Source organism: Nycticebus coucang, chromosome 7 (genome assembly GCF_027406575.1).
Source record: "Nycticebus coucang isolate mNycCou1 chromosome 7, mNycCou1.pri, whole genome shotgun sequence".
Classification (NCBI taxonomy): domain Eukaryota; kingdom Metazoa; phylum Chordata; class Mammalia; order Primates; family Lorisidae; genus Nycticebus; species Nycticebus coucang.
Window position 1 is genome coordinate 3,534,732 of NC_069786.1, and position 22,536 is coordinate 3,557,267.

General features: G+C 41.3%; 1 protein-coding gene across 2 annotated transcripts in view; it reads left to right on the top strand.

Annotated features, from left to right (window-relative positions):
* CSMD1 (CUB and Sushi multiple domains 1) overlaps positions 1 to 22,536 on the top strand; it is a 1,787,407-nt gene that overhangs the window by 1,248,955 nt on the left and 515,916 nt on the right. For both annotated transcript variants that reach the window (XM_053598050.1, XM_053598051.1), the window contains exon 9: positions 15,492 to 15,616. In XM_053598050.1, the coding sequence (XP_053454025.1) occupies positions 15,492 to 15,616 (125 nt within the window). The remainder of the gene's footprint in view (positions 1 to 15,491; positions 15,617 to 22,536) is intronic.

The window sequence follows — 22,536 nt, forward strand, 5'->3', positions numbered from 1 at the left end:
TAAAAAATAATTTTTTCATCAAAATAAAGTATCCACTTAAATAGTTTCCTGGGAAAATGCATGATTGTTATTGAAGTGTACATTAATTTGTTAACTTCAAAATACAAAAGAGTTGATGAATTAATCAGCTCACTGTATCACGATCACCAGAGATGCCTTCCTGGTCATGCTCTGAATATGAATGCTCCTAACACTGGTCTTAGTAATGTAGTTTATTTTTATTTTATTTTATTATTAAATCATAACTATGCACTTTGATGCATTTATGGGGTCAGTATACTGATTTGATATACAATGTGAAATGCTTACATTGAACTGATTAACACATTCATCAAAATTATACTCTTTTCTTAATAGTTATGAAATATACCCTTGAATCATGCACATTAGGTGAAGTCCCCACAAATACTCTCCATCCTCCTCCCTCTCCTCCCCTCTCTTTCCTCTTCCCATCTACTTTATGTACTATAATAACATTTTGCCATTCATATGAATGTGTAGGTGATTATATATTGATTTCATAGTAGTATTGAGTACACTGGATCCTTTTTTTCTTCATTCTTGAGATACTTTGCTAAGAAGAGTATGTTCCAGCTTCATCCAGTGCCCATAGACCCATGAATGGATTAGCAAATTTTAGTATATGTACATCATGGAATACTATGCAGCCATAAAAAAGTAGTTCATTTTATTGCTTCCTGCTTCCTCATCTGTGAAAGAATGGATTGAAATATCAGATGTGATGATTTCTGTGGTACATCAGAGGCATAAAGCTCTTTGGCTCTCAGTGATGCTTTTTGCCAAAATCCACGTGAGAATAAGATGCAACAAAAGTCTCACAGCTTTCTTTAGGGGACCACCAGCATGTGGGGCTGAAGGCAGCCTGGGAGAGAAATGGCAGGGATGGCAGAGGAGCTTTGGGAAGAGCATTGAAGCAGATACTCAATGATCAACCCATGTGTCTGTTTGGGGGCCATTCCACTGCTCCCCAACTTCCTCAATTCCTATAAAAGCTCCTCAAGATATAAGGAGAAATGAAAAGAAGAAGGGCAGGGGTGTCCTTAGCAGCAGACTTTATGGAGAGGGGCTCTGGGAAGAGATGTCAGGAGCCGAGCATGGGGGGAGGGTTTAGTCCTGTGAAAACAGGGGTGGTCAGTCTGGATAGAGGGAAGAGCATTTGGATGAATGCTAGGCACTAGACGACATAGTCCCTCCTTGGCAGGGTCCCGCCCTGGGGGCGGGGTCTACTAAGATCTGTGGAACTGGTACAACTGAAGAAATATAATGTTAGGAAAGATGATAAAGAAAGAGACATTAGACACAGAATCAAAGGTGAGAGCTCAGGGGACCACACCCATTTGTGGCCCAAGTCTCTGTTCCACTCAGCTTTATTCAGATCTCTTTGCCCAGGTGGTAAGCTGAGGGAGGGAACAAAGACACCTGTAGTTTCTCCGAGTGAGCATATCAGCTTCTATTGTTATTATTATTAACTTAAAGGATGTGAGTAGTTTTGAGGACTCTGAAACTTGAGCCTTCTGTGGGGGAAGCCTCCTCTCTGGAGTCACACACACAGATTCCTAAGGAGGTGTTAAACTCCGCTAGTTCACTGTGGAGTAAAACACCACTGGCATTAATCTCCTCTGAGGAACCAGTGGGAGAAAGGCTTTTTCCTCTCATCACCACCACAGAGGATTTTCCTCTGCGATAAGGGATGTAAGTTCTTCTTTCCATATGTCAGGGCTGGAGCTGTTCCCTTGGCCTCTGCTCCAGCCAAATGCAAATCTCCACAATGGGTATCTGCTTTGTCTGTTTAATGGGCAGGAAATGACCTAGAAGATGTATCTTTTCTAGGACTTGCCACAATCTCTTCTATGGCCATTGTTTTCTTCAGAGTGTTCACAAACTTAGCAGGGGTATTTTTGTAAGCTGTATCCCCAGTACACCAGAGTTTCCAGAAAGGCCAAAAACTTGTTCAGATAAAACATTTAGCAACGGCTGACTTAAAGTTAAACTAGCTGACTTTTCTTTATTCCGACTCCCTCAACTTATTAATTTTCCCTTTTTCTGGGGGTGTCCTCCCCTGCCAAGAATGGGGTCTTCAGTCCGCATTCTGCCTGCACCTCCTCGCCTTCCTTTCCTGGAAGCTGAATTGAGCCCAAGCGGCTGTGTCTAAATGACAATAAGTTAAGGCATCACCCAACAACTGCATAATTACTTAGAGAAATCTGAGTGCGAGGCACGTCTGTCCGCTCTGGGGGTTTGCAGTTGGTTATGCCAATCTACACAGTAGGCTGTGATTTTTGCATCAACATCCTCCCCAACCCTTTCTCTCTTATCTCTCCTACCCACAGCATCCACAGCCTCCCCTTTCTCAGGTTGACTTAGCGCTACTTACCTTTTTAAATGTATCAGGACGTGTATGATTTTGTTTCTAGCAATAACCCCAAAGTAATATGGGGTAGAGAAAAAGAAACCATAGTAAGAAGCTGTTTTTGGGGGTTGAAATAGGACAAGTGATTAACAGAGATACACAGAAGTAGGCAAAGTGTGTTTGGAGTTAGAAGGAGGATGATAGGAAAGGGTCACTCTTGGCCACTGGACCTTACAGTGCCGTGACAAGGACATGCTGTGACAAGGACGTGGGGCTCACATCCCTGCCGAGGGTCATTTTATTTACAGCTCTTTCAGTAGCTGGGTAATGTTGTGAAAACCACCTCTGGGCGGGGGGGGGGGTGGAGCTTGCCTTGGAATCTGATCATCTGATCACATTTCCTGAATTGTTTGAGATCCCCTAGAAATGAGCCCAGGGAAAAGGTTTTAGGGACAGTCCAGACCCCGGGGAGGTGGGATTGGCCAAAGAAGAACCAGGTAGAGATGCAGACAATGACCACCCAGCAGATCTCTCAGCTCCTGTTTGCCTTTGGACAGCTTGGGGGAATTACGGGAGGCTTGAGTGTATCCATTATCAAAGCCTTCCAAATAGGACACTGACACAGCTGGATTTCAGGGCTCAGTCTGCACCTGTCCACACAGCAGTGCAGGGTGTAGACCTACAGCATGTTCAGAGCCACCTGCTCTTGGAGGAGGAACCAGCATCGCCCAGAGCTCTGACTCTGGCTGACATCAGCGTCTGTCTGGATTCACAGCCACCAAACACAGTGTGCCAGTGTGGAAAGCTGGCAGAGGGTGGTGGGTTTCAGGGAGCACACAGATGGAGCTCAGGGCAACCTCCTGCTGAGTGCTGGTTGGTGCTGGTCTGCACAGGTGGTTGTTTCCATGCTTTTATGGTGACTCCTCGGTTTACTTTTGGACCTCATAGGATGACCAGTGTCTGTACGTATGTGTGTGTGCACATGTGCACAGATGCTGAATGATGTGTTTTGTTCTTCTGCTCACCCTCTTAACTCCCCTGTTGTTATGGCTAAAGCCACCTTGGTTGTAGTTTTTAACCCTGAATGTGTGGTTGTCAATCAAGTAACAAGATGTGAAGGATAAATCAGAATATTGGAAGGTTTCCCACAGCATAGATAGAAGCCAGGAAAAAATATTTGCTGAACAGCCTCTGGGCACTTAGGATTGTTTACTGATCAATGATAGATTTAAGTGATACTTTTGAGTTTTTTTTTTTTTTTAAAGTTTGATTTACTGATATGGAGTAAGTGACCCTTTGAATCTGCTTCTCACTGCAAACTGGAAATGAGGGATAAGGGTTCCTCACTGAAGACTTGGCATGACCCAAGTGCATAATAACATTGCTTTTCCTGCTCCTGGCCTGTTCAGAAGATAAAGCCAGCCAGGGCTTGTGAGTTCTGCAGGTGCACAGAGTGTAGTGAGCTGTGGAGGGCAGCCTGGCTGCCGGGACTCTGCTCGAGTCCCTCCAGACTCCAGCTGTGACACTTTGGGCTGTGTTGCTCACTCCAGCTACAGACCCAAGAGAGAGGTCTACAAAACACATCCTGGCCAAAGTTTGAAGGGTCTCCTCTGGCTTCCTAATCCTAAGGGGGAAAAAAGGCTCCTCAGCACTCAGAGATATCAGGGAGAGGAGAGGGGGTTCTTTGCCTCTGATCTCATGACGAGTGACAAAGGAGGTGGGAGACAGTTTGCAGGACAGGCTCCTTCCCAAGCCCCAATTTTCCCTGGTTCCTGCTGCACCAAAGCCCTGTCCCCTGCTGGCCCTTCATGACCCTGTGGGACTTCAGTTAGGGCAATGGCTTCTGCCCTGTGCAGTCAGGTGGGCAGCGATGGTGAGGATTTAGTTTCTCTGCTTCGAACAACCAAGTTCCTGTGTTTGTTAAATAACAGGTTTCCATGAACTTATAACAGACTTGGGAGATTTAAATTTCTTCACTGGAGAATTCACACTCCCTATAAATGTCATGGTTGGAAATAGCTGAGCAGGAGAAGTTCTTCTGGAAAGCGTCGCCGTCACTCACGTTCTCCGAGAGCCTCATGTGCGGATCCCTGTTCAGGGATCTCTGTTGTGCCCCTGGTAACACACAGTATTTAAAAATCACATAACATATTAGTTTCCTTTCTCTCCTTAGGCCAGAGTGATCCATCTCCTCTCTGATGCATTTTTAGTGGTGCTAAATTGCCTGAAGGCTTGAGGAGATGAGTCTAAAAATGGCTGCTATAAAAAGAAAAAAAATGATCCAGAAATGACACGTTATGGGTGAAAATCAAAAAGGTAATAAAAGGCATTCCAATATCCTCAGGAGCCACGCATTCATCTCTTTGATGGTGGCGTTTTCTGGAATGCCGAGCGGGTCAGAGGATGTGATGCTGTCTCCTTGGCACGTGGCCGGTTTGCTCACAAATCGTCTTTGCAGCTGTCTCTGAAGGGCACCCCTCACGGACACGGTCTAGGGAAGTACCCTAGCCCCCCGCTGAGAGGTTTAAGGCCTCTCTTGTGGGAGCATCAGGGAGGTTATCTAATGACACTTGTGTGGAAATGGAACGGATGGATGCCCCCTCCTGCTGAGGTGGGATTCTACCCTAAATGAGAATAGACCCTGCACAGCCTCCGGCTGCCAAGCCCTGGCTTGGTAAAGCCTGGCTGGCTTTATCTTCTGAACAGGCAGTGGGGTTTTTCTCCCTGAAGCCTTCCAGTCTGATATTTTCTTGTGCATTTAGGAAATGTTCTGAATTCCTACTTTTGTCCCCTGATTTATCCTGCTCATCGTTCCACAGATATTAATTGCAGGGATATTAGAAGCCTAGTGCACAACACTGGAGGCCATGAGAGATTTCAAGGTGACTCAAACGCAGAGGCTTCTTTCTCTATGGGCCTAGCTCTGAGTCCTTCCTTCCCTGGGAGATGGCTTCTGCTAGACTCCCAGCCTTTCAGATTCCAGTGATGTAGGTTAATATTTCTCAAACTAAACCTGAAAGGCTGTGGTGAATAAACTAAGTTCTGGGCTTCAGTGCGAGAGCAAGTGGAGGGAAAGGAAATAAAGCAAATACAGAGCGTTAGAGGAGGAGTGGGGTGGAGCCCTGGGGTAGCCTCCATGATCTTTGGACTAACCGTTGGAAAATTCTGTTCTTAAAAAAACAAGTTACTTGCATTTCCCTGAATAAATCACCAACTTCGATGCCAAAAGGGTTTTGCTATGGTGAGTTTTTGACCCTAGGACACTTATACTCATTCTGGGAGAAAAAAGTATATATAACCTTTATGAATCTTTTGCAGGCCAACCAAAATTTCAGTTTGTGGCAATAACTTTTCCTTATCTCTCTACTAAGGAGAAAATAGGTTGCTCGCTGTTCATATTTCCACAGCACTTTGTATTCGTTAAACACATCGCCCAAGAGCTGTTGGATGAAGTATCTTTCATCCTGACTAGCTCGTCAATGTGCTCTCAGGGGTCATGGAACATCTGATGCACCAAGGTGTGGTCAAAACAATTTGGGGGCATGCGATTTTGCTAACTTTGCATAATGTTGCTATTCTCACTGTACTTTTCTTTATTCATTCACTCACCTTTTATTCGTACCTACAATACTCAATGCCAAGCATTGTTCAAACTTCTGTGGAGGATGGAGATTGAATCTAAACGTTTTCAAGTCATTGAAGAAGTCCCTAATTTATTTCCTTGTTTAGGGTTCATTGAGAGTACAAATAATTAGGTTGCACTGATGGCATTTGTTAGGTAAAGTCTCTCTTGTAATTGTGTCCTGCCCCCAATACACCATACCCCGTATCCCTCTCACTCTTCCCCTCTCTGCACTCCCTTTTTCCCCTGAGCCCCAACTTGAATTGAGTTTTTCTCTTATGATGGTGTGTATTAGATCATCTGCGGGCTTCATATTAAAATCGAGTACATTGGATTCCTGCTTCTCCAATCTCGTGATACTTTACTAAGAGGAATCCCTTTCTCAGATCAAAATCATGTCTCTCATTTTAAAATTGGAAAAATCACCCCCAACATCAGTTGAATACAGTTGTTCGGAAATGTTTTAGCACCTTCCTGCAGTAACTACCTGTGTACCTAATTCTATTCCCAGGGGGAAACCGTTTTTAATGAGAAAGTAAGGAGGAAGAGAGGTGAAGACAGAAATAGGAAGAAGAAAAAGAGAGAGGCAGAGGCAGAGGAGGCAAAGTCACCCACGATGGGGACCCAAGGCTGCGCGACAGTCCATAAATAAGCCAGATTTCATTTGTAGCATGATTGGTAATTTATTTCTTTTTCTAGTTCCCTCAAAAGTCAGAAAATGTCATTTATTCATTCTTAAAAGAGTTTAAGTCAAGGATTTCTGAGTCATTCAGAGATAAAGTCAGTGGTAGACTTCTCTTCTTTTTTCTTAGGATGCTCGAGGCCAGGGCTGTGGAGGGGGCACGTTGGCCATGGGGGGGCCCTGTGTCCCCCACCCTGTCTGTGCCCCTCTGCTCTCTGGAAGGGAGCCCCTCACATGTGTCTCGCCACGGCGTGCTCTCCTTCTGGGTGAGGGTCCCTACAAATGAATGCGGCTCCTCTCAGCAGACTGCAATTGCATTCAGGAAGACAGAGGCCACTGGGGGGAGGCTCAGAGCAGGTTTTTGTCATTTATGGGCCCTCTGCCACCCCTTGTCTGTTCTGTGCACACTGCACCTTCCTTGAGCCCCAAGCTGGGAAGTGAGAATAGGCCCTGCACTGCCTCTGGCTGCCAAACACAGGGCTGGGAAGTGAGAATATTCCCTGACCTGCCTCTGCCAACCAAACACAGGGCTGGGGACTGAGAACAGGATCTACACTGAGTCTGGCACCCGAACACAGGGCTGGGTGGTGAGAATAGGCCCTGCACTGCCTCTGGCTGCCAAACACAGGGCTGAAAAGTGACAATAGGCCCTGCACTGCCTCTGGCACCCGAACACAGGGCTGGGAAGTGAGAATAGGCCCTGCACTGCCTCTGGCTGCCAAACACAGGGCTGAGAAGTGAGAATAGACCCTGCCCTGCCTCTGGCACCCGAACACAGGGCTGGGAAGTGAGAATAGGCCCTGCACTGCCTCTGGCTGCCAATCACAGGGCTGGGAAGTGACAATAGACCCTGCACTGCCTCTGGCACCTGAACACAAGGCTGGGAGGTGAGAGTAGGCCCTGCACTGCCTCTGGCTGCCAAACACAGGGCTGGGAAGTGAGAATAGGCCCTGCACTGCCTCTGGCTGCCAAACACAGGGCTGAGAAGTGAGAATAGACCCTGCCCTGCCTCTGGCACCCGAACACAGGGCTGGGAGGTGAGAATAGGCCCTGCACTGCCTCTGGCTGCCAAACACAGGGCTGGGAAGTGAGAATAGGCCCTGCACTGCCTCTGGCTGCCAAACACAGGGCTGAGAAGTGAGAATAGGCCCTGCACTGCCTCTGGCTGCAAAACACAGGGCAGGAAAGTGAGAATATTCCCTACACTGCCTCTGCCACCCAACACAGGGCTAGGAGGTGAGAATAGACCCTGCACTGCCTCTGGTTCCTGAACAGAGGTCTGGGAGTTCTTTCTTCCTTGTCCTCTCACTCCAACTTGGTTCTTGGTCCAAGGCATGGAGAGAAGAGCAGGAATTGTATCTGCACAGCCTCTGGCCACATGGGTTCTGATCCTGCTCTTCTCCAGGGCTCCGACTGAGACTTCTCTCTGCTTTGTTTTGTTTTTATTTCTTAGAGTGGAGAATGACAAGTGGGGACAGATGGACAACCACATCTCCACATCTCCTTTAAACGTGGTGTGTGACTTACACCAGAGTACCCCCATGATTTCAGGAGTTTGGCAATAGTACCTTGTGCTCTGTCAGGCCAAGGGCCCTCAGGGTGTAAGTAAAGCACAGGAAAAGAGGAAGGGCTGTGTGCGTGCCTGCAGGTACACACGCCACACACGTGCTCACACAGTGGGGCATACACCCTCTTCATCACTTTACTTTTCATCTCTTTGGGCAGCATGTTCCTTGGTCCCCGCAGAAGAATAGTTTTATGTAAGATGGAAGCCCAATTTCTAAATCTTTGATACATGTTAAGAGATGATTCTATTTCCCTCCCCATGTCATCTACCTCCCTTTTATGAGGACACATATGGCAGATCCTGGCCTGAAACTTTGTGCTGAAGAAAAGTGTTTGTGTTTTCTGTTGCTTGAAACTAAACATAATATAATCTAATGAATTTCTCCTTTTTGCTGGAGATGCAAAATGCGTAAATGCTCACCTCTGGAGCGTGAAAATAGTATCTTTTCAAACTTGGTTCTTTTACACAGGAACACATCTCTATCTTTATCTTTTCAATAAATTTATCTATTTTTGCATCAGCCAATGTGGGCTGAGAAGGAGGTAGGACACCTCTGTCGGGGCAGTCAGGAAGACAAGTGAAATCTCTGCAAAGCCGTGGACATTTAGACATCACAGCTAAGTCAACCCGTATTCCATTTTGGGCTCTAAGCTCTGAGTCACTGTAGATTTTTTTTCCAAAAATAGTTATGGTACCAATGTTAAATAAATCCACAAAGTGCTCTCTAGGTCAACCATATTTAGAAACAGTCTCTTCATTCAGCCTTTTCATACTCTGGCAAGTAAGGCAAATGAGAGAATGGTAAATGAAATGTCCTTTGAAATCAAAAGTTGAGTCATAAGCTTTTCAGAAGTATGAAGCAATAAAGAAATAGAGATGTATTTTTCCCTACTGTATATTCTATTTTTAAAAAGACATTATGATGCTTTCACTGTTTAAGAATTTTGCCATTTGGGTATTTATTATCAATACGCAACATATCTTGATCTTATAAAAAATTAGTTCTCTGTTATTTCTTTTTTCTTTTTTTAAACTTTTTTTTTTTTTTTATTGTTGGGGATTCATTGAGGGTACAATAAGCCAGGTTACACTGATTGCAATTGTTAGGTAAAGTCCCTCTTGCAATCATGTCTTGCCCCCATAAAGTGTGACACACACCAAGGCCCCACCCACCTCCCTCCTTCCCTCTTTCTGTTCCCCCCCATAACCATAATTGTCATTAATTGTCCTCATATCAAAATTGAGTACATAGGATTCATGCTTCTCCATTCTTGTGATGCTTTACTAAGAATAATGTCTTCCACGTCCATCCAGGTTAATACGAAGGATGTAAAGTCTCCATTTTTTTTTAATGGCTGAATAGTATTCCATGGTATACATATACCACAGTTTGTTAATCCATTCCTGGGTTGGTGGGCATTTATGCTGTTTCCACATTTTGGCGATTGTAAATTGAGCTGCAATAAACAGTCTAGTACAAGTGTCCTTATGATAAAAGGATTTTTTTCCTTCTGGGTAGATGCCCAGTAATGGGATTGCAGGATCAAATGGGAGGTCTATCTTGAGTGCTTTGAGGTTTCTCCATACTTCCTTCCAGAAAGGTTGGACTAGTTTGCAGTCCCACCCGCAGTGTAAAAGTGTTCCCTTCTCTCCACATCCACGCCAGCATCTGCAGTTTTGAGATTTTGTGATGTGGGCCATTCTCACTGGGGTTAGATGATATCTCAGGGTTGTTTTGATTTGCATTTCTCTAATATATAGAGATGATGAACATTTTTTCATGTGTTTGTTAGCCATTCGTCTGTCATCTTTAGAGAAAGTTCTATTCATGTCTCTTGCCCATTGATATATGGGATTGTTGGCTTTTTTCATGTGGATTAATTTGAGTTCTCTATAGATCCTACTTATCAAGCTTTTGTCTGATTGAAAATATGCAAATATCCTTTCCCATTGTGTAGGTTGTCTCTTTGCTTTGGTTATGGTCTCCTTAGCTGTACAGAAGCTTTTCAGTTTAATGAAGTCCCATTTGTTTACTTTGTTGTTGTTGCAATTGCCATGGCAGTCTTCTTCATGAAGTCTTTCCCCAGGCCAATATCTTCCAGTGTTTTTCCTATGCTTTCTTGGAGGATTTTTATTTTCATGCCTTAAATTTAAGTCCTTTATCCATCTTGAATCAATTTTTGTGAGTGGGGAAAGGTGTGGGTCCAGTTTCAGTCTTTTACATGTAGACATCCAGTTCTCCCAACACCATTTATTGAATAGGGAGTCTTTCCCCCAAGGTATGTTCTTGTTTGGTTTATCAAAGATTAGGTGGTTGTAAAATGTTAGTTTCATTTCTTGGTTTTCAATTCGATTCCAAGTGTCTACGTCTCTGTTTTTGTGCCAGTACCATGCTGTCTTGAGCATTATGGCTTTGTAGTACAGACTAAAATCTGGTATGCTGATGCCCAAACTCACCAACTACTAACATCCGTCTCCATTGCACTACGTAATTAATTTAAGGTGTTGTAAATGTACTTGACAATCTATGAGCATTAAAAACTGTTGTTTTCTGGAATTTTCTTCTAAGTACTTTTTAGAGAACCAAATTAGATGATCTAATATTCTATCTCCTATGTATAACTTCTAACATAGTAATCATAAATCAATGAAAACTTAGTTTATTACATATTTGAAGTTGAAGCATGCATGGCTTTTAAATAGAATTGATTCATGTGCTAGATAAAGCCAAAGCAAAAGATTAAATTAATAAATTAGAATTGGGGGCATATTTAGTTTCTGCCTCATCTTGATTCATTATGGAACAGAGACTACTCATCTCTGCTGATGGGAAAGAGCTTATCCACATTGACTCTGCCTGCCAGCTTGCCATCAAAGGACAAGAATGCCTCTGTTAATAATTTTAATGCTTTGAAATTAGAGAAGCTTCAATATTTTATCGATGCCTATTTCCGATCATTTGCGAAAATGTTTTATGACAGTAATTATGGAACGAGTTCTAAAGTGTACTCCAAATGGGCTGAAGTTGAACGTCCACAGAACCCAGGCAGAGATTTCTGGACTAGAGAGCAATACCAGATGATGATCATAAAACATTAGGAAGAGTAGACCTTTTTAAATGGTTTTGTACGGAAGGTTGAGACCTAAGCCCTGGGGGGTAGGTGTCTTGGGACGTATGGACGCCTGCCGCAACGAGGCAGAATTTGGAGACATTCTAATAGTAGCATCTTAAAAGTTCTTTTTTAAATTAAATTATCAAGTAATAAAACTAGAAGAAATACAGTTCCTGGAATGTAGAGACAAAAATTTGCTTATAGTGATATTGCCACTCAAAAAATACTTTGTGCCTATTTTTCCTGATTTGTAGATTTAGATACAGAAATAGAGATGGTTGATATTTGATTTAATTCCAAATCTTGCTTTTTTTCTTCTCTTCTATATTGCTACATTTTGTTAGGTTTACATTTTATACTGTAATGTCTGTTCTTTCCAATATATCTGGCACAACTTTGTCCAGCACGTTCCTAGTGTTAGATGCTCTCTTGCCTTCCAAAGACTATCGCTGGCCATGGTTTTCTGATATTTTGGATAATAAACACATATTTCCATAAATGAGATCTATTAGTCATAGAGCAGTGATGTTATTAAATTGCTTTTGTTTAAGTTTTTGCTTTTATTTTATTTATTTATTTATTTTTCAGTTTTTGGCTAGGGCTGGGTTTGAACCTGCCACCTCTAGCACATGGGGCTGGTGCTGGCCTCCTTTGAGCCACAGGCGCCGCCCCTAAATTGCTTTTTAAAATGTTTATAAAAATATTATATATTTATAGTACACATGATATTTTAAAGTGTGGATACATTGTGGAATGGCCAAATCAGGCTCGTTAACATATCCATTGGTGCCTATACCTAAGATTAATTTTGTGGTGATATTTAACAGTAATTGTATTAACCATAATCACCATGTGGTACCATAGATCTCCTGAACTTATTCTTCTTGACCGAAGTCTGCATCCTTTGACCAACATCTTCCCCCTCCCTCTCCTCTTCCCTCTGTCCCCTGGTAATCGTCCTTCTACACTTTGCTCCTATGGGTCATAGAAATATTGGATCCCATGTACAGTTGCGATCATTCATTTGACTTTCTTCACTTGCCTTATTTCACTTGGCATAATGTCCTCCAGATTCAACCATGTTGCTGCAAGTGACAGTATTTTCCTTGTCTGTAAGGCTGAGTAGTATTCCAGGGTGTATATACGCCACGTTTTTTCCATTCACTAACCACTGGTGGACACGTAGGTTGATCGTCCATCTTGGCTATTGTGACTAATGCTGCAGTGACCCTGGGAGGTTACATATCCCTTTGTCATACTGACTCCCTTTCCTTCAGACAGACAATCAGAAGTGAAGTTGCAGGGTCATGGAGTAGTTCTCTTTTTAATTTGTTGGGGAGCCACTATATCGTTTTCATCAAGGCTGTGCCAATTTGCATGTCTGCCCATAGAGCACAGGGCTGCCTGTTTCTCCATGTCTTCAATGACACTTGCTATCCTTTGTCTTTTGATAACAGCCATCCTCACAGGTGTGGGGTTACATTGCATCATGGTTTCAGTTTGTATTTCCCTGATCACTACTGAGCACCTTTCCACACACCCATTGGTCATTTTATGTTTTCTTTTCAGAAGTGTGTATCAGGCCCTTGGCCCATGTCTTACAAGGGTCATGTTTTTTCTTTTAGTTGGTTGAGTTCCTTGTCCATTTAGAGACTAACCTCGTATCAGATGGATCATTCACAGATACTTTCACTCATTCTTAGGTTGTCTCTTCACTCTATTGATTGTGTCTTTTTTTTTTTTTTTTGTAGAGACAGAGTTTCACTTTATGGCCCTTGGTAGAGTGCCATGGCATCACCCAGCTCACAGCAACCTCCAACTCCTGGGCTTAAGCCATTCTCTTGCCTCAGCCTCCCGAGTAGCTGGGACTACAGGCACCTGCCACAACACAACTGATTGTGTCTTTTAATGTGCATAACATTTTTAGTTTGATGCCATCTTATTTCCCCCTTTTTTAAATTTTTATTGTATGGTTTTTGTTGACTATGCTTTTGAGGTTTATCAAAACAGAATACAACTTACTAGGAATACCTAATGGAATATTGATTGAATATTGGAGGAAATGTATGAAAAAAAAAGTTTTGTTGGAGTACAGTGCATGCCATAACTCATGCATTGTAGGCTGCTGTAGGTGAAATACAGCAAGTGCTAAGTGGGGGCAATAATTCCACTGCCCTTTCTTTCTGTTTCACAAGATCTAGCCAATTATTCTAGATGTTAGTGCCTCAGTTAAGAGAATCATAAAATTGTTGGCATACTCTCAAATTGCAAGTCTCCCCACCCCATTATTAATCATATCATTTTGTTTATTTCCCTCACAGGCGCTGATGACATCCTCTGATTTTCTTTGTATCTGATCTGATTATTCGGGTTTTTGTTTTTCTTCACTATCATGTTGTCTCCCCGAGATTGGGGCTTTGTCTGTCTAATCCACTTTCTCCTCTCTGGTGCCTAGAATAGAACATGAACCGCAGTAGCTTCTCCATAAAAACATATCAAAAGAGGGATGACAATCATGAACACTGAAATTTAGGTAAATAAGATTGGAGATGGGGAACTTCAATACAGAATACAAGAATATAATAATTATTTTTACAACAAAATTCTGACATTTATTTATTCATTTATTCAGTGTGGCTCAGAGATTTAAACAAAGATCAAAGAGCAGACATTAAGGAGGAATATGTTTATAAATCATTGCTGTTTCACATAACTTGTGACATATTAAAAACTTGAAGTTGGCTATGAGAATTATGCAAAATAACTTGACAATGGCTATGAGAATTATGTCTGAATTTTGGGTTTTATACATTTCATCTTTAAAAATGGCATATATCATGTGCTTATGATACAGTGTTTTTCAAAATCGGCTCCATAGAACTCTACTTGTCCTGGATTTGGTGCAAAAAGATAAATAAGTATGGAAAATTCTAAACATTTTGCATTTCCTAAAACAGGCAAAATAATTTTTTGCATGTTAAATTTTATTAAGTTGAGCAGTCCCTGTAGAAAGTTGTTTAATTTTGTTTAATCTAGAATTTTCCAAATTGGTTCGACTCAGCTTTGATGATTTTTATAGACTTGTAATGACAAGCTCCAGAGAGAGTGTTACAGAGATGAGGGAGATGGTGTAACATTATCAAGAATATTGACTTCAATATTGCAGCTAAGAATTTTTTAAAATAAGCAAGAAAGGAGAGCATCTGTTTGTTTTCTGGTGTCTTTTCTGTAGGATTAACTTTATCCATCCACTTTATCCATCCATGTAGATGACTGTGCATCTATTTCTTCAAAGTCTCTCTCTTTCACTCCTATGCCTCAACATCAACCTTTTGGTTATTCAAACTAAAAGCACACGTAGAATTGCCTCATGTAACCATAGTCTTGTCAGATAGTAAAATAATCCAACATCCAGTCAATGTCAGCTGCCAGGCTTGGAAGGAACTGGTGCACTCACACTTGACGTGTGCCCCTTACACTTTTGTATGCACCTGGCCAATCATCTGCCTCTGACAACCTTTTGTTAACATTTACAGCCTTAAAGCTTCATGTTTGCAGATGCAGCTCTGGAGCCAAAGCAATTTTTCATCTCACTCCGGCCTGGATGGGTAGCTTTTTTCTAAAACCCATGATTGTTTTCCTATAAGAAAATGTTTCTAAAGTATAATATCACTGGCCTCCTTTTAAATATAATTAATGTTTGTGATAGTAACATAGATTCTTTACTGAGACATTTTCTTAACCTGGATTTTTTTTCTGTTCTTATTCTTATATTTATGCTCACAACATGACATCCAACTTTGTTTTCTTCGGGGATAGAAAACTCCTTCCCATACATTTTGTCATTTAAGGCACAGCACTAGGGTCACTTTCACTATTTTCCTTATTTTAGAGGTGATAAGTTAAGGTTCCTTTGTTTGTTTAGCTAGAAGGTGGCAGGATAAAAATCTGAACCCAGGAATTTGGTTTTATAACTTTTCCTCAACCATAGGGTTGCCTCTATAAATAATATCGAATGGATTGCTCAATGTTTTACATTGTTTTTGCTGTGTAACATCATAGCTGCTACTTGGTTTACTTTATTTCCTTTTATTATATGAATAATTTGGGTTGTTTTTCATTTTGTAACTGCTTAGGGTTGGTGCAAATGTACAATTCTCCTGTGAGGACAATTATGTGCTCCAGGGAGCCAAGAGCATCACCTGTCAGAGAGTAACAGAGACGCTCGCTGCTTGGAGTGATCACCGGCCAATCTGCCGAGGTAAGGCACCTGCGTGGGGTATAGCCAAGGTCCTCTCTTTCTTCATGATTCAATTTTTTATCAATACGTAATTTATATGTAAAGCATTTTCTGTGAACAGAGAGGAACTTGGGAATGATGCATATTTTCATAGGGATGTGGAAAATAAAGAAATATTTCCTTGAAATTGTTAGGAGGAACATATTTCAAAGGACATTTGTGGAGTTTACATTGCAGGACAGATATGAGAAAATCTAGTAATTCAAACTGACATAAACCCATATTCAATAAAAGCTAGTATCCATCAGCCTATACGTATACACAGAGTATATATATGTAGGAATATATGTTACAGAACCAAATCCTTTGGAAAGTTTTAGAGGTACCTCTAAAAACCTAAAAATTCTTACCTTCCAATGTCAGTAAGTTTGAATTTTTAGGTTTGATCATATGAGTGATAATGGGAGTTGTTAACATGATTTCAAATCATCATCTGTAAACTAGTCTTTTTGAAGAAAATAAAGGCACTAGTTTGATGAAGACATAAAAAGGAAAGTTTGATATATAAGAGCATCTTACAAGGGTACATGTGAAATTTCCTAAATGTAGAACATAAATGTCTCAACATAACTAAAAAAAATGCCAGGAAGGCTATGTTAACCAGTTTGATGAAAATATTTCAAAAAACCAGCACATTGTACCCCATGACTGCATTAATGTACACAGCTATGATTTAATAAAAAAAAAAAAAAAAAAAAGAATATCTTATCTCGGGTGGCGCCTGTGGCTCAAGGAGTAGGGCGCCGGTCCCATATGCCGGAGGTGGCGGATTCAAACCCAGCCCGGCCAAAAATCACACACACACAAAAAGAGAATATCTTATCTCTCCTTACAGTCTTTTTAATTTTCAACATTTTGGTTATTTAAAAAGCATTTTTAATTTTAAAAAAGTGTAGTGTAAGACACACAGTGTCAGTTATATCCTGTAGAATGAAGTTGTTGCCAATGGCAGGGAAACTAAAGCTGCTCGACGGCAGCGTTGACAACACCATAGTCCTTCCTGTTCCCACTCGGTGCTTGTTACAGGCGAAGCTTTGCAGTGTCAATCACGACGCAGAGGCGGAGTGGGCACATGGCCGTCACACAGGACGCTGTGTCCTCTCAGGTGGACGCCCTTCAGAGAAAAGCATGAGCAGGGCCATGTTCTTCTGCTTTTTATCAGTAGACTATTTGTCCCATTTTCTTTTTTGATTTTTATTTCAGACTGTTAGGGAATATAGATGTCTTATTTTACAAACTTTGTTTCTGTACAGATTGAGTCAAAGTTATACGCATCAGTAAGGTTATTAAGCTCTTGAAGAAACGGTACCAAAATTCATGTTCCCACCCGTGGTGCTGGTGAGTTTCCCAGTTATAAATGGGGACGGAGTCACAAGAATTATTTCTCCCCTAGAGGAAAAAAAAATCCTTTTCTTCTTTAAAAAATTTTCTACTCTTCTATAGAAGACGGGGACTTCATTATTTCAAAAACTTCGAAGTAGACCAATAGTAAATATGCAAACTTTGAAGTTTATTCCTTAAATTGATATTTATGATAACATAAAGGAAATATTCGCATGAGTATGTGTGTCTATGTATACATGTAATTTGACCTTTATCAATACGTATTAATCTATATCATGTTCCTCCTTTGCTCTGAATTTCATCTTAGACTAAAGCGTTTTTTTTTAGTACTGTCTACTTCATCACTTGACTTGTGTCAAAACTCTGAGGGCTGATGGTGGAGAGGGTTTTCCCATTCTCCTCACCCACCCCCTGCCTACCCCACATTCTGACTTCCTGGAAGACAACGCCTCTCCCGCAGGGTCCTGTTTGCTGGGTTGGTTTGATTTTTCCTGAAAGCTGCCCCCAGTCATGCGCATCCCACTGCCCGTGTCCAGCTCCAGAGCCAAAGCGTGTCCACCTCTATTGCCTCCCCCCGGCTCCTGCTGGCCAGTGGTCCACTTGTTGAGCCTCAGCTGGTTAAACCATGATTATCACTGAGTGCTTCTTCAGTTCTTATTACATTTACGACTTTTAACTTTTTTCAATAATAATTTCTAGTACCTGGGAATCATTCGTAAGAAAGTGCTTCCATAGAGGATGTATTTTACTGTAATATTCAGTTAGATGACAGCCGTGCCCACACACATTTCTGAGATCCTCTTTCTGTTTCCTGGGATCCCACTGAGACTCCAGAGGGACAGTGGGCTTCAGCTTTCTAGAGACCTTTGGGTTGGCTAAGAAGGTCAAAATCCTTGTAGAAAACCCCTGCTTTCTTGAAAATACCCTGTATGTGGCTGCAAACTCACATTCTGACTTTCAACCATTCTGAGGTTCCAGTAAAAGGCTATTTAGTCCAAGGGTGGCGCCTGTGGCTCAGTGGGTAGGGTGTCGATATACCGAGGGTGGCAGGTTCAAACCCAGCCCCAGCCAAATTGCAACAAAAAAAATAGCCAGGCATTGTAGTCTCAGCTACTTGGGAGGCTGAGACAAGAGAATTGCCTATGCTCAGGAGTTGGAGGTTGCTGTGAGCTGTGTGACTCCATGGCGAGGGCAATAAAGTGAGACCCTGTCTCTACAAAAACAAACAAAACAACAACAACAAAAAAAACAGCTATTTAGTCACACACTCAGCCTTTTTCTGTGTCATACTTGTAGGAGTCATTTCCAAATTTGAGCATTCTTTTGCCATCTGGAGAGGCTGAGAGGTTTCAAAACCATCCAGGCTGGTGGCTTTGGCTTAATGGTTTCCCTCTCAGATTTTAATGTGTGCAAAGGAAGAATTGAAGCAGAGCTGCAGTCCTTGGCCGGGGCCCCCTGACTGCTTGTCTGAATCGTCACATAAGGTCCTGCCTCCCAGTGAATGACGGGACCACTCCTGTAAGCTTCTGCCACTTCTCTCAGTTTCTAACCACATCTCCCTCCCTCCCTTGGAGCCCTAGCTATGGTGTCTTTAGAATAAAGATTTCTGCTAGTGGTCTGGGGGACGCAACTGGGCTTTCTCTGTCATTGCTCCTCACATTTCCTTTAGCCCCCACCCACCACCCAGTTTCAAAGCTGCTCCCACATTTGTGACAGCAATGCCCCATGTCCTGGGACCAGACTCCACATGTATGTGTCAGTGTTCCAACAAAGAAATGATGTGGGTAGGACGGGAATCTACATTTGTGTTTGGATCAAGGAAGTGGCTCACCGTGGGTGGAGTTGTCTGCGCGCTCTGAATCCTGGAGAGCACGCTGTCAGGGAGGGAAGAGAGTGAGCGGATGTGACCCCTGAGTGCAGGTCAGAGCTGCTTTCCTCTCAGCGGAAAGTTCTCAGCCGTCTTTGAAGGCTTCCCAACAGATTTAGTGAAGGCCAGATAATCACCTTAAACTTAAAGTCAATCGATAAGGGACTTGCGGTGCACCTGCAGAACCCCTTCACAGGAGCACCTAAATTAGCGTTTAGGGAGATGATAAGAGTTTGGTTCCCAAAATTCTCGATGTAATTTTGAAACATTTAGTAGTCAGATTAAAAGATAAAAAGAAACTGGTGAATTCAGTTTGAATGACATTTTCGTTTAACCCTAATACCAAGAATAGCATTTTAACCCATTGTGAAGATAAAGATTATGATGGGATGTTTTACATACTTGCCTCTCTTTATATAAACTATGTATTGGAAATCTAGCATGCATCTTACTCGTAGAGCATTGCTTGTGTCAGGCCAGGATATGAAATGGTCCATAGCCATGTGTGGCCAGTAGCTGCCGGACCAGACAGCACGGCCCTCCATCTTCAGCTCAGCCTCTATTCTGGCTTTATTTCCATTCTGCGGAGAGCCGTCAACACACATGTAGGTGTGAAGAGCAAATGTGAGCTCAGCGAGTCACGACCTGTTTCCTGGCTGGAGTCCTTCACTATAAAACACACTTTCTTCAATTAAAATCCATATATATTTTCAGGTTGGCAACTTTTCAGAGCCCTGAGTATGTCATTATTCCCTCTCTTTTAAATAGCATTTCTACCTATAATATTATACTAAACCATTTCATCAACTAAAAAAGATCTGAAAAATATTTTAAGTGGTGATTTTTTTAACTTTTTCTATAAAAAAGTAATGTTAGATACGTAAAAGTTACTGGGAAATGGATACCATGAATCATAACATTCCAGATGCTCCCCACAACAGACCACAGAGGTTTTGACTCAGCTAGTAACAGGTTCTGTAGAGCAAGTCCAATCTTCCCAGTTTGTTTTCCATTCTGTGCTACTTCTATATTAAATAGTTTCTAAAATATCAACCATAGTTTTAGTTTTCCTGACTCATTGTTAGCTTCTAAAGGCATCCTCATACTGATCATTTTTTGCCACATATTTTAATCTGAACCATCTATTAAACACAGTAAAACACCTCAGGCATGAGCATCGTGCATCCTTTGATTATAAAAATATTTCAGGTCAGTGAGTCAAGGAAGAACCTATTCTCAAGGTTCTCATCTTCACAAAGGGTCTCTGATTCTTAAGTAATAACCATACCTTCCTTACAGAAGGAATTATCTGATGGAAACCTTTGATAAATTGCAGAGAGTCAGAAGTGATCCTTCTATCTGAAACTGGCATGGTTAGCCAATGCTTACATTAGCTAATTAGCTTTGAGGACTGGGGGAATATTACCTTCTCTCGCTGTTACCAAACAGATGACTGGTTGTCACAGCTCAGTAATTATACAAGTGATTCTGTTTGAAATTATGCTTCCCTCATTTAGGGATATGAAAACAACCATTATGATTTTTTGCAGGGTAAAACATTATGAGCTCTTTAAAACTGTGTATCTTTAACTGGCAATAGATTTTTAAAATAAGCAAACAAAAGGAAGAGTATATCATTCTGTTTTTTTAAGTAAAATATTTAGGCTATTATTTTATTCCACCAGTCTTTAGCCAGGGTTCATGGAGAGAACTTTTTTTTTAATGCTAATGCACTTTGATCTGTAGAGTTAATATTTTGAGTTGCTCTCTGAGTTGAAAAGGCCTCTAAGAAAAACGACATATTATTTGTAATTGTGACTATGGTTACATGGAAGCTAATTGGAGCCAGCAAGGGTCACAAGCTAGAGTTATTATTACCTTAGGTAGTGCAGGTTAGGTTAGCTAAAAATTATCCTTAATATGTGAATTTGTTGTTCACCAAGAACTTTTAGAGCTTTTTTGTTTTTTACTTTGCCCATGTTTTCTGTCCATGCAGAAATGAATTTTTAAGCAATAATAAAACAGACCATTTACACCTGAACGATGACTCTTCCTCCCACCAGACTGCAGGTTCAGTGTCGATTTTAGAATACTTGAGGTACTGACTATTTAATCAGGTAGCTCTTATCTCTGAGATTTAGAGAGACATACACACGGTCAACTTTTTAATTTCAGTAAATTTGGAGACATTTCTGTTGCTGCTGCCAGACTCCTGAAGCTTCATAATTTTTACTTGGAGGTCACTGAAAATAAAATGTTTTTTTTCCTATTATTTTTTACTATGTTATTGGCACTAATTTTTCTTTTTTTTTTTTTTTGCATTTTTATGCTACCCTCACGTTCTGTTGACATAGAATAAAAGTAACCTGAAGTTGATGCTAATTACATTCCTGGAGTTTTAATTTAAGGGCCTTATATTTGCCGCCTCCTCTTTGGAGCACTTTCCCCTAGATGTCTATGTGGTGGTCTATCCTACCGTCCTCATCCAAGGTCATCTCATCAACAATCCCTTCTCTCTCCCATAGACAGCCCCTTCTAGACACCCTACAGAGATTTTCACTGCCTTTTATCAAAGCTGTCCTCTCCTTCTGACATTGTATGTTCATGTGTTGGTTGATCAATTTCCTGATGAAGGCAAGAAATTTAGTTGTGTTCTCTCTGGTGTGACCTCAGTGCTCACCTCCTGATAAGCACGTAATGTACACATTTGTAATATGTTGTGTGTTACATGCTTTGCTTGCATTATTTTATTCAATCTTCACAACAGTTATACATGGAGTGATGATTATTATACTAATATAAAAAATTGAGAGTCTTAAAATTAAACTATTTAAAATGAGACAGCTAGAGACTATGTAATCCAGGCCTGGAAACTCACGTGTGACCGATGAAAGGAAGCTCCCAACCTCTGTGACTATTATTTTCATTGTGGTTGACAGTCAAGACACATTTGTGGTTAAATAACAATGCTGTCTCATAAAAATATAAATATACAAGAAATAGATTATCCAATGTAATTAGTAACTTATGTGAAAGAAAGTAGCTACTAACGTGAATCCTGCTAGCCCACTGATTTAGATTTAGTTGATTAGAATATTCCTTCTTTCAACTGATTAATTTGAATATGATTAATACAGCAGTTACTTGAGAATAGCAAGATTTCCAGGAACCGAATGTAAATAAATAGATAAATTACTACTTTGTATTAAATGTGATAAATTATATGAAAGAAATTTACTTTGTACTTAGTAAGTACTTGTTGATTAAATGGATAAATAGCAGGCATTGGCAAAAATTTCAGTTATGAGAATTTATAAAGATAGATCTCGGTCTAAAAACTTGCTGGACACAAGTATATTCTGATTCTTTAATTATATTGCTTGATTAAATACAATGGTGACAAATTAACTAACCGAATGCCTATATAGCGCCTGAGCTACTGTAAGGAAAGAGGTTCCCCTACCTACAGAGACATCGTGCCAGTGTTTGGATCCGGATCAGAATCCTTCCCCAGGAACTGATCCTCCCAACAGAGGAGCTGCGGAATCTGTTCTTAGCCTGAGGGGAGAAACTGGCAGAGCCCAGGAACAAAGAGACAGACTTCCAGCCTTCTGAGTCAGATCTTAGGGCATCATTTTATTAATTCAGAGAACATCAGTTGAATTCATAT